General features: G+C 27.5%; 7 protein-coding genes across 7 annotated transcripts; 4 read left to right on the top strand and 3 right to left on the bottom strand.

Annotated features, from left to right (window-relative positions):
* Positions 1 to 819: 819 nt before the first annotated feature.
* On the bottom strand, positions 820 to 2,151 carry YEH2 (sterol esterase; the record flags this gene model as incomplete). The annotated part of the gene is made up of 1 exon (XM_011275179.1): positions 820 to 2,151. The coding sequence occupies one exon, from the start codon at positions 2,149 to 2,151 to the stop codon at positions 820 to 822; it is 1,332 nt and encodes a 443-aa protein (XP_011273481.1).
* Positions 2,152 to 2,383: 232 nt separating this feature from the next.
* Positions 2,384 to 2,809, top strand: IRC25 (Irc25p; the record flags this gene model as incomplete). Its single annotated transcript, XM_011275180.1, has 1 exon — positions 2,384 to 2,809. One exon carries the CDS (start codon positions 2,384 to 2,386, stop codon positions 2,807 to 2,809), a length of 426 nt encoding a protein of 141 aa, XP_011273482.1.
* A 28-nt stretch (positions 2,810 to 2,837) lies between these two features.
* On the bottom strand, positions 2,838 to 3,650 carry SDO1 (guanine nucleotide exchange factor SDO1; the record flags this gene model as incomplete). Its single annotated transcript, XM_011275181.1, has 2 exons — positions 2,838 to 3,453; positions 3,523 to 3,650. The coding sequence occupies 2 exons, from the start codon at positions 3,648 to 3,650 to the stop codon at positions 2,838 to 2,840; spliced, it is 744 nt and encodes a 247-aa protein (XP_011273483.1).
* Positions 3,651 to 4,146: 496 nt separating this feature from the next.
* Positions 4,147 to 5,703, top strand: IZH3 (Izh3p; the record flags this gene model as incomplete). The annotated part of the gene is made up of 1 exon (XM_011275182.1): positions 4,147 to 5,703. One exon carries the CDS (start codon positions 4,147 to 4,149, stop codon positions 5,701 to 5,703), a length of 1,557 nt encoding a protein of 518 aa, XP_011273484.1.
* A 138-nt stretch (positions 5,704 to 5,841) lies between these two features.
* BN7_4229 (uncharacterized protein) lies at positions 5,842 to 8,391 on the bottom strand (the record flags this gene model as incomplete). The annotated part of the gene is made up of 1 exon (XM_011275183.1): positions 5,842 to 8,391. The coding sequence occupies one exon, from the start codon at positions 8,389 to 8,391 to the stop codon at positions 5,842 to 5,844; it is 2,550 nt and encodes an 849-aa protein (XP_011273485.1).
* Positions 8,392 to 8,880: 489 nt separating this feature from the next.
* On the top strand, positions 8,881 to 9,423 carry BN7_4230 (polyadenylate-binding protein; the record flags this gene model as incomplete). The annotated part of the gene is made up of 1 exon (XM_011275184.1): positions 8,881 to 9,423. The coding sequence occupies one exon, from the start codon at positions 8,881 to 8,883 to the stop codon at positions 9,421 to 9,423; it is 543 nt and encodes a 180-aa protein (XP_011273486.1).
* A 951-nt stretch (positions 9,424 to 10,374) lies between these two features.
* AVT1 (Avt1p) lies at positions 10,375 to 12,126 on the top strand (the record flags this gene model as incomplete). Its single annotated transcript, XM_011275185.1, has 1 exon — positions 10,375 to 12,126. The coding sequence occupies one exon, from the start codon at positions 10,375 to 10,377 to the stop codon at positions 12,124 to 12,126; it is 1,752 nt and encodes a 583-aa protein (XP_011273487.1).
* Between the last annotated feature and the right edge of the window lie 514 nt (positions 12,127 to 12,640).

Consider the following 12,640-nt stretch of genomic DNA (forward strand, 5'->3'; position numbering starts at 1 on the left):
GAATATAGAGTCTAAGTGTTAGAAAATGTCGTCATTAGTAGGATTGGTCTCTAACCTCCAACAAAAGAAACAGAAATCTAATAGAATGAATATATAAAGAGTCCAAATTGTCTCTCACAAATACTACATCAAAATTGTCCAAAGCTAATATAATGAACAATTTCATCTCTTTATATATTGTTTCCTTTTCTTAACTTTCGACTATGTTTTATTTAATTTATCTGTTGATCTCTAGTGACTCCTATTAATGGTAGCATTTATTTCTTTTCTTTTACATCAGTGTCACACAACTTTAGATCATATATAATCATTCATTATCGCAATTCTTCTGATGCTGGTACCTAATATCTAATGTATTGGTCAAAGTTAACAAAATGTATAAAGGTTATAAACTTATATCTATTAGTATGATTTCTTATGCTCAATGAAAGCTTTTAATTGTCTTAAAGTATAGTACTAGTCTTCTGATACCCAATATATTGCTTAAAATAACAATATACCAACATCGTAATAACTAATTACATGAAATTTGTGATCTTAGATTGTTTGAGATGAGTGAGAGCGATATAACCTGATAAACTTGGAATAGTATATGTGATAATATACGCGAATAAGCTCCGAAAATGCAACACACAGTTTCTAATAGTTGTGAACTGATTGAGAATATATATGTTATTATATATTGTTTATAACGTTTTTATAAAAAAAATTCTAGTTTTCTAGTAAACTGAAAACTTGGAGGTCTCATATGTATAACGGTATTTTATTATATTATATAATAAATTTTCAACATAATTTATGTTCACGTTTTCTCTAACGCTAGTTGTTTAACTTCTTGAGAAAGCTCAAAATTGGAACACCTATATCATCAATTACTGTTTTTGACCATAAAACATCAAGATGGGAGTATTTTTCCAAGTAAATGAGATCAAACTTGTTCGTACTTTCTATTTCTATCATGTGTTTCACTAGCATTGCACCATCCACTAGTTTATCTTTCAAGGGTACCACCAGAAATATTGCAGGGGTATTAGAATCAAACCACTGTTTATTATGTTCAAGAATAGCCTTTGATGACTTGAACCCATTCTTATCATTCAACCACCACGACATAAGTTTAACACTGACATATACGGGTGAAAATAAGAAATGTCGATACTTTATATCATTATCCCATAATTCATCTGTCCAGTCGAACAAATAGTTAAACATGATATAACTCAAAAATCCAAATAATTTGGTTGATACAAGCAAATTTCTCATTTTCATCATTATAGGTAAAAATGATTTAATTCCAAAGAAATAGTTCTTTAGTGACATTTGTGCAATAATCTTTATGAAACTTTTCTCCTCTAATAAAGATCCACCATATACAGCTGGTGACAATGCAATAAAACTGTTAATTTTTTTTGAAATCCCAAACCTATCACTATCTAATGAAATGAACCCTTGAGTTGTACCTTGTGAATGGCAAATTAAAGATAAATTTGTAGCTGGAGAATCACAATTTGCAAGGACATGGTCTATCATGGCTGGTAGATCATACTGAGCCATATCCACGATATCCCAATCCCACATTTTAAAATCATTCGGATCTAAAAATGTATGTCTGGGTTCAAATCCACATCTATTGTTCCCTAGCCAAACATCATAACCATTTTCAAATAAATAATAACCCAAAGATTGTTTGCCTCCTGAACAGAATGAACCAGACGATTGTAAAAGTCCATGGAGCAATAAAATGGGTTTTCTTCTCTTCCTTTCATCAACAGATTCTTTAGGGTTTATAATTCTATTCATGTTCAATACAAACCCATCTTTTGTAAGAATCTCATAGCGCTTAATGTCAAGGTCCAAAAATTGATAATAATAATTGAGATCTGGAACCAGTTTAAGTTCTTGTGTTGAATGATATACATGCTCGGCATCTGAGCGATTTCTATTTGATAGCCACCATTTAAGTCGACTTGTAAGAGCTAGCACCATCAGTACTGATAAGAATGATATTGTGCAAATGGTTGATGTAAATGTGTACCATATTTGAGTCAAATTTGAGTAACTTTTCTTTTGACCGCCATCTTTGGGTACTAAATGTGCACTTTGGGCATTATTATGATCACTAGCGAGTGAGATGACATCTTCTTGTGTCATTATAAGATTATATGATTTTGTGTAACATTATTTGGAAGTTTTACCGTTGATATTTATTTATGAAATAAAATACGCCAGAAATTAAAATAAATCGATCGGTCCATGGATATCGTGTGCTTACCACAATTTACTATTCACACCGCGACGCCTATAATCTGGTTCAAATCGAATCATTACTGAATCCAAACTTTGGACATATATTCCAGCTCCATTTTCCAAAAAAAAAATCAATATGGCTAAACCATTTTCTGATTCTGTCAAGTACAAATCTCAGAAGACTGAAGATAATCATGAAATTTCCGTTCAGTCATTGAAATTCGCTGATAAAAGAGTTCTATTTGTCAAGTTTGATGGTGAAGTCGATATTACATACGATGTCCAAGCACCAGATTCAAAATCATTATACGATATATTATCAAGCTCAACCATATCCAATGACTTCACTTGTGATAAGACATGTCTCATGGGCGATGGGTCCAATATTAAAGTTGCTGTTATAATAAATCATATTGCTAAATTACTTTATTCGACAAGCGAAAGAACAGGATTAATAATTTCTATTAGTTCTAAATTATTCAAAAATCAACAAACCTCAAATTCTAAAGATTTCGATATATTAATACAAATACTATCATTGATCAAAGAAGTCATAAATTAACCATTTCATCTTATTTAAAGTCAACATGTTATTTTTCTGATTCGTCAATAACTGCCATGTCCAAAACTTCCAATTGACCAGATTTATAGTTGCCAACAATTTCAACAAGTTCCCTATAGTTCACAGGGTCAATGTATGAAACAACTTCCCAAAATTTACCGGAGTCTTCACTCTCAATATCACCTAAAAGTGGTTTAATTTTTTCATTCAATTTCTTTGCATCTTTAGACTCTAATAAAACCTTAATTTTCATTTTAGCTCTAACAATAGGTATTATTTGTTTAGCCACTAATAATTTAATAGCTTCCAATGCCTGTAGTTTTGCAGTTTTTGTAGTCACTGTGTTGAACTTCAATTCTGCTAAAGCTTTTTGAATCATGGTTGGTGGATATCTTTTTTTGGATTTTGGATTGATACATTTAGTTGAAATCAATTGCAAAGTTTCAGCTTGTATTTGATTACCTTTAGCTTGTCTTTCTTTTTCACTTAATTGAATTTCACCTTTTTGTAATATTTCTAAAATAATTTTATCTGTATCTGTAGAGCCAAAACTTTTTTGAAGGTCTTCATTTGGTGCGACTTGTCCTTTTGATACATTTAGAAACACTTGAGGTATCTGCAAAACTTCATCTATATCTTTTTCACTAGAATTAAATTTATGTTAGTGATCAGTTATGTTATTTAAAATTGATATATTTTAACCAAAAACTTACACATTTGATCTCCAATCTTGAACCTTGTTCTGATAACATGCGATTTCAAATCTTTTTTTACCTTTTTTCATACGGACAAGTGACACATTGGTCAACTTTATCTGATTAGATGGTTGATTAATAGGCATTGTTTCTCTGTAAACCTTGAAACAATAAAAACACAATAATAAATAATGTCAAGAGTTATGTTTATTAGTAAAAAAATTATAAGTCAAAAGTTTTAACAGATGGTATGTGCACTCAAATCTCCTTTTTTCTTTTTTGTACTTCTTTGCACTATCGAGAAATTAATTTAAGAAAAAAAAGTCTATAATATTTATCACGTTTTTGGATCTACGAACTTTTCTATAAAATATAAAATCAATCAATATTTTTTCTAATTTTTTTTGCTTTCATATTTCAGAGATTCACTATATTCAATTTACGTTGCTTTCATATTTTCAATTTCATACTTTCTTCATAAATCACTGTCAAGCCTGGGGTGTGTTTTTGTTGCAAAGACAAAGAAAAAAAAAAAACCGTTGAATAAATAGGAAAAAATACAATTTGTTGGATTTGAATAGACAAACAGTTAACTATTACCTTATAAACTATAACTATAAAACTTTGTGAAACCCTAACAATATGGCTGATGAATCAAACACATTGACCTATAGAGCTAAAAGTCCCCTTTATAGCGTCAAGGATGATCTACAGTTGTTAAGAAGTGCTCATTCTTCCTCATGTTCAATCAACAAAATTGCAGAAGACAATTCAATGGAAGATGATCTGTTATCTAGAATTGACAGTTTTATATCCTCTATAGAAGCCAAATTGGATAAAGTTGAGAATTTTTTTACTACAGGTGGTAAATTTGGTGCTGAAAAAAAAAGAGTTGGAAATGATGATGCTTTAGCTACATTACAAAATCTTTATGACACATTAATAACTATCAAGAGCTCAGTGTTCACAAAATCCGTTAATTTAGAAAATTTCAATAGAATTTTAGATGAACATTATGGTCATCTTTTATCCTCAATAAATTCAACAGAAAGTCTTGGATTTCATGAAAAATTACTTACAGGATTACATTTCCTTGATGCCAAAATAAATCAATTTAATAATTTGATTGAGGGTGAAAGAAAGCCGTTACTTGAAGAAAGTACATCCCCAGAAGACCAGCTATCTTCATCAATCAGAAGCTTCAATATCAAATTTTACAATTATGAACGTGCTATTTCTCAAGGTATTTCAAGATTACTTCATTATTATGAATTACCATTTCCTTGGAGGGAAAATAAATATATTATTAATGGTTATAGATTTCAAAATAATCATTTACATGCTTTAAAGAGTATATGTGAATGTCATAATGAAACCACAAACATATGGACTCATTTAATTGGTGCTATGGTTATGCTTTATGTTTGTTTTGTTGATTATCCTTCAAGTGAAGTTTATAAACAAGGCACTTTTGCAGATAATGCAATTATGTATTTGTTTTTGATTGCTGGTGTCAAGTGTTTATTATCTTCATCATTTTGGCATACATTCAATGGTACAACAAACCTGTATCTGCGTAAAAAATTTGCGTGTATTGATTACACTGGTATAACTGTTTTAATTACAACTTCAATCATTACCACTGAACACGCTGCCCTTCATTATTTCCCCAAATTAAAAATCGGATATATTACATTTTCTTTAATTTGTGGTATTATTGGTTTTTTCTTTAATTGGTCAGCACATTTTGATCGTCCAGAAAGTCGTTGGTTAAGGATTGGATTTTTCATTGCACTTGCAGGATTAGGGGTTTCAGCATTTTTTTCATTAGCATTCATTGTGGGATTAAAACGTGCATTGACATTTTATTTCCCATTAATAAGAAGTTTTATTTGGTACTTAAGTGGTGTTGTGTTTTATGGTAGTTTAATTCCAGAAAGATTTAGAAGTGATGTTATTGTTGCTGAGGATCAACCTGAAGAATCAGAAATAGGTTCAGAAGAATTAATGAAAAATATTGATTCATATTTTAAAAAATCACCCCCATTAACATCAAATCAATCATTTTTATCCTTATGGTGGATTGATTATTTTATGTCATCCCATAACATCTGGCATGTATTTGTGGTTTTTGGTTGTTTAGGTCATTACTCTGGAGTTTACGAGATGTTCAAAAACAAAGATCTAAATGCCATATAACTTTAAAGATTTACAATTTCATTTCAAGTCATATATATAGAGAGAGCTAAAATAAAGCCCATTAAAATTCTTATGTTTTTTAAAAAAATATATAAATAATTATTTTACTTTATCTTGTATATCGATTACCCAATTTGATCAATTCATATTTGGTTCTCTATTTATAGGATTTGACATCCTTATAGGAGTAATTGCGGCATTACTTGAATAATTTTGGCCAAAACTTGATGATGATTGGGTATTATTTGTTCTATTATCACCAATATCATTTCCAGATTCATTTAATAATGGACTATTTTCATCTGGACTTGATCTTTCTTCATTATGGAATATAAAGGAATCTTTTCTTCTTGCCACAAATAGCATTAAACAAACAAATGTGAAAACCATAACAACAACACCTACCAAAACACCAATAGCTAAGGCAACACCTGGTATAGTTAAATGATAATGGTCATGATCATCTAACCATTTTAATGCAATGGGTCTATCTATAGCAAAGACACAATTATGATTCTCTGAATTTGTACATCCCTTATTCAAGACTCTTACACCGTTATCACTTTCTTCATTAATTTGTAAAAAAAAATCACCTTTACTACCTGAAATTCTTGAGCATGTTAAATTGACTCCTAATAGAGTTTCAATATCTCCAGAACATGAATATAAATTTTCTAAAGATGATGGTTTGATTATATGTAATTTTAAGAAATTTCCTAAAGTAGTATTTGATTCAAATGGTAAATTTTTCTCTAATGATTTTAAAGAAGGTAATAAAATGGAATAATTTTGAGATTTAAGAACATCATTGAAATCTATTTCTGGTATCGTATCAATAAGATGAACAAATAACCCAACATCAGATGATTCTATTATATCTTTTAAAGTAATATCTAATCCACTTGGGAAAATGATTTTTTCAATTGGATGAATAACACCTTGATTATAAAGAACATCATCATTTTTTTTCAAATTAATTGGAAATTTGTTATATTTTAAATGTAAGTCCTTGGATTTATCATTATTATAATCATCATTTTCAAGATTTATTTTTTCACCGTTTAAATTTTTATATTCAATAGATTCAAAATTTCCAATATCTGTGTAAAATAATCCATTTAATATGAAATTTTTCATCAAAATTTCTAATGCAGTAGAATTTTTTTCAAAATAACTAGAAGTTAATTCAAAATTATCCCATGAATCATAACAAGGTAAAAAATAAGTATAACCTAAATTATTATTTGAAAGTTTTAATAAACCAAGATTTTCCATATGTTTTAAAGATTTTGAACAATGATGCATGGGATTTAAAGAAGTTCTTAAATCATTTGGAGTTCTTAAATCTTCATCAGTTATATAAATTATAGTTTCACCAATTTTATATGGACCATCTATAATAATAAAATTATCATTTAATGTAAAATTTCCTGGTTTTTTCTCTTGAATTTTAATTTTTTGACATGAAGAACCTAATTTTTTAGAAGAACAAAATTTAGAATTAAATAAATTTTTAGAATTTAAATTTTCAGATAAATTTTCAATTTTTTCATCAATAAAATGATATAAATTAGAATTTTTAGATGTAATATAAAATTGATTATAATCTTGACTTGGTATGAAAATTGTTTGTTTTATGGAATTATTTGTAATTAAATAATCTAATTTTTGTAAAATTAATTCATCCACTAAACCTGAAGAATTAAGACCAACAATTATTTTCAAAGGATTAAATTCAATATTGGGTATTAAATTAGTATTATCAAATAAATGTAAAATAGAATCTTCAGTCAATATATTTGATTTAAATGATGAAATTGTGTTATTAATTATTATATGATTTCCTGAATCATTTGAAGAAAATAATATTTGAAAATTATTTCCATCTTTTAATGAATTATTTAAATCACCACCATAAATGCCTTCAATTGATAATGAATTAAATAGAAAATTTGAATCTTTTTCACCAAATTCAGATTTTAAATAATTTATATGATAATCTTTAAAATTAAAAGAATCATCTGTGGGTATCAATAAAGTTTTATTGAAAAAATCATTTTTTTGTTGTGAATTAATTAATTCTTGCGATATCAAAGTATTATTTAATTTTGATAATAATTTTGTAGTTGGAATTGAATTATAAAATAAATTTTCAATACCTTGAACAACAGAATCTTGAGATTCTGCTAAAAAATCAGGTTCAACAACATTAATTCCATTAATTTCAAATTGATCATCTGATTTATTAGATTTGACCAATATTGGTGATACATTATTATAATATGTATTGAAAATATTTGATCCAATAAAGTCACCAGATATTACAGGTTCTGTAATGATATATTTTTTCAATTCATTCAATGAAAAATGTTCAATTTCAGCATTTTTATCATTATTCCCAAATTTGACATTACTTTTATTATTATGATGATCTAAAGCAAAAGCAGAATTAACAGGAGCAACAAGAGTAATATTTGTAAGTTCATTCAAGAATGGTATTAGTTGATTTCTTTGTAAAAGTCTTAAGAAAGTGGAAAACTGTACATTTTCAGATAGAATATCAATCACTGTTTTCGTAACACCTTCACTATTATCATCATTTGAGTTTGTATGAGTTTCAGCAGCTGTGATCCAAGATGATACCAACAGCACAAGAATTATAGTGAAAACCTTCCTTATAATGATCATTTATGAAACCAAATTTCCATCACTTTGTATGTTTTTTGTACTTATATGAACTTGAAGATGTACACAAAATTGATAATTAGCAAGAGGGAATGTATGAAATAAGCAGCCAATATATTAAAATTCAAACCTTCTTTAATAAAGTAGTCACCAACTTGAATGTATTATCAAAAGGAATCTAGGACTGTGGTTAATTTGAATATAATTAAATTTTGATTGAAGCAATAAAAATCCAATTAACCGCTGAACATTTGATCTTTTGATTGATTGTTTATTAGTAGTGATAGTACAATTCGCGATGGCACAAGACTATTTTAAAAAAACGCGTTGTGATATTTGTGCTGGATCAAGATTTTTATTTTTTTCAACATGGCGCTAATTTTAATTTAAAGGGATACTTTTTAAATAGAAATACAATTGTCAAGAAACATCAATTGAACTCTCAATTCTATTAGTTAAACACTCAATTGAGCAAAGCATAATATCAACAAAATGTCCATTGAAGAAACAAACAGAACCGCCAGCTCACTCACTGAAGAGAAAATCGCCACACAACCAACAACCGCCGGTTCTGAATTGGATAATGAAGCTTCTAAAAATGGGGAAGTTGATGATGATGCTGCTAAACTACGAGAATTACATGCTGATTTAGCTAAACAAGAAAGTGAAACTCAAGAGGAAAAATCAGATATTGATGCTCGTTCAATTTATGTTGGTAATGTTGATTATGATTCAAGTCCCGAAGAATTACAAAAACATTTCCAATCTGTTGGTGTTATAAATAGAGTTACCATCTTGTTGAATAAATTCACTGGTCAACCAAAAGGTTTTGCCTATATCGAATTTGCTGAACCATCTTCAGTTGTCAATTCATTAGTTTTAAACGATTCTGTTTTCAGAGGTAGAAATTTAAAAGTTAATCCAAAGAGAACAAACATTCCAGGTTTCAGTCGTGGTAGAGGTAGAGGTAGAGGTAGAGGTGGATTCAGAGGTAGAGGTGCTTTCAGAGGTAGAGGTAGATTCCAACCATATTGAGCAGCTTCAAGGGTTTGTGTGTTTTTGAATGTTTTGGTGATATGCTTTAAATTTCTCTACTTGTATTATTGTTTTTTAGATGGTGTTAATTGGAGAAATTTATATTATAATTTAAAGATTTAAACTAAAAAAAAAAAGATACTTGACTCTTTATCTTTACGACCTTCATTTCACTTATAGATCAAAAAAAAAAGAATATGAAAGATTAAAACTAGTTTTCCCCCATTGCTTTTTTATTTGTTTTTTCAATTTGCTTTAAAAAAAGATGCTATAGTATTTATGTGTTTTTTTTTTTCCTTATATCTCTTCAAAACTTATTGAATATCATGATTTTAATGCTGTGTCTGAAATAACGACTTGGCTATATTTGTGTGCTTTTTTTTAATAATTGTCTTATCATTGGAATTGTAGTGATTATATGCTAAACGAGATAAGAATTGGACTATAAACATCTGGTAATTGATAATCTACGAATATATAAATGAGATATAAATTACCATTCAATTCCTTTTAAATGTTTCTTAAATATTTCTTAAATGTTCTTTTCAATTTCCCTTCAATGCCGTAACCATTAATGCCGTAATCATAAGCGTGATTGTGTTTGTTTACATCTCGCGATAACACTTTATCAAAGAAAATCAAGAAATTACTTCTCATAAAAAATTTACAACGAAATATTTCATCTTTTCAAATTCATATTGATATTCTTGTTATTTTGTTCCCTAATCACCAACATCATCTTCTAATAAACCTGGCTAGTGCTTTATCCCCTTTGGTCTTCTCTTTCTTTCACAAATACTGTCCCTTTTTCTTTTGTTATTGTTTATTTTGATTTTTGACCCTGTTCAGACGTTGTTTACATTCCATACACGGGCCATAAATATAGAATTTATCAAAACAAATTATTACAAAACCAATAAAAAAAATTCATTTCTAAATATTGATTAAGACATGTCTGTTAGAAATCAAGAAAGTTATATTTCTATTCCTGTCATTAGAGATAGAAGAGCTTCAAATTTAAGAAAAGATTCATTTTTAAATGGTTCTATTGGATCTTTTAAAGGTGTTAATTCATTAGGTCGTTTTGCTTCTTCTTTTAATAGAGCTCAATCTTTTAGAAACATTGAACCAATCCATGGTAACCCAAGATCTTATTTTAAAGATGATGATGAACTTTATGATCCTCAAACTTTATCACCTTCAAGATATGGTGATAGATTATCATCTGTTATACCAAAAACTGATATTGAATTCTTAAGAAATAGAAATAGTAATGAAAATATTAATCAAATTGATGAACCTGGTGATTATGATGCTATTGATGATAGTTCATTCTTGGCTCAATCTATAAGAGATTCTCATTCAATTTATTCTTATGGTGCAACTACAACTGCTAATGATTTAGGTAATGGTGGATTTGCTGAATTTTCTGAAACTGAACCATTAGTTTTAAAAAAAATTGAAACAAATTCAGGTAAAACAGTTACTGTTATTGCTGGTCAATCAACAGCTCCACAAACAATTTTCAATAGTGTTAATGTTTTAATTGGAATTGGATTATTAGCTTTACCTTTAGGTTTAAAATATGCTGGTTGGGTTATTGGTGTTCCAGCTTTATCAATGTGTGCTTTATTAACTTTTTATTCTGCTGATTTATTATCAAAATGTATGGATACTGATCCAACTTTAATGACTTATTCAGATTTAGCATATGTAACATTTGGTCCAAATGGTAGATCATTTATTTCATTTTTATTTTCTTTAGATTTAATTGCAAGTGGTGTTTCATTAATTGTTTTATTTGCTGATTCTTTAAATGCTTTATATCCAAGTATTCCAATAAATCATTTTAAAATTATTGCATTTTTAGTTTTAACTCCACCTTCATTTTTACCTTTAAATGTTTTAAGTTTAATTAGTTTATTTGGTATAACAAGTACAATTGGTGTTGTTGTTATGATTTTCATTGCTGGTTTTACTAAAACTGAAAGTCCAGGTTCATTAATTCAATTTGCTCCAACAAATTTATTTCCAGATTCTTTAGCAAGTGCATTAATTTCAATTGGTATTCTTATGGCACCTTTTGGTGGTCATGCAATTTTCCCAAATTTAAAAGTTGATATGAGACATCCTTATAAATTTAAAGATTGTTTGAAAACTACTTATGGTGTTACATATTTAACTGATATGTCAATGGCTGTTATTGGATTTTTAATGTTTGGTGGTAATGTTAAAGAAGAAATTACTAAATCTATTTTATTAACTGAAGGTTATTTTAAATGGACTTATATTTTAATTTGTACATTAATGGCTATTGTTCCTTTTTCAAAATTACCATTAAATGCTAGACCAATCATTTCAATTTTTGATCATATGTTTAATGTACATGATATTTCTATATCATCATCAACTGGAAATTCTAATGCTTCATATTTTATCAAATCATCATTTAAAGTTTTTATCAGACTTTTCGTTAATGCACTTTTTGTCATTATTGCTATTCTTTTCCCAGAATTTGATAAAATCATTGCATTTATGGGTGCAGGTTTATGCTTTGCACTTTGTTTAATTTTCCCATGTTTATTTTATCTTTCAATTTGTAAAGATTCTATTTCATCAAGGGAAAAAATTGGTTGTTATACCATTATTATTGCTAGTTCTATTTTATCAGCTGTTGGTATAACAGCTGCAATAATTTATTAGATACCCCCTTCCCCCATGATCCATATACAAATAGATATGGAATTTGTATATTCATGTGTATATAATCCATTCCTTCAACTAATTTTTAATAACCATTATTTTTATAATAAATTTATATTAATATTAATCTTGATTATCCCATAATTTGTACACAATACTATAATTATACGAGTCAATTATATATAATATGAATCAAAATTAGTATATTAATAATTTAATTTATAACATATATATAGATCTAGTTGATATATTATATTAATATATATTTATATTAATATAATATTGTATATTATAAATTAATTTTTAATAATTAATAATTTTAATAATCAATTATATTATATATTAGAATATATTAATCTTATTATAAAAAAATATTTAATTTTTAATTTATTAAATATATTATCGAATTATATTATGTCTTATAAAAAAAATTAAAATATTTTTATAAATTTATATTATTAAAATGATCACTCGATTATATATATTATAATAATTATATATTAATAATTGATAA

This window comes from Wickerhamomyces ciferrii, contig 00149, assembly GCF_000313485.1.
Source record: "Wickerhamomyces ciferrii WGS project CAIF00000000 data, strain NRRL Y-1031 F-60-10, contig 00149, whole genome shotgun sequence".
Taxonomy (NCBI): domain Eukaryota; kingdom Fungi; phylum Ascomycota; class Saccharomycetes; order Phaffomycetales; family Wickerhamomycetaceae; genus Hansenula; species Hansenula ciferrii.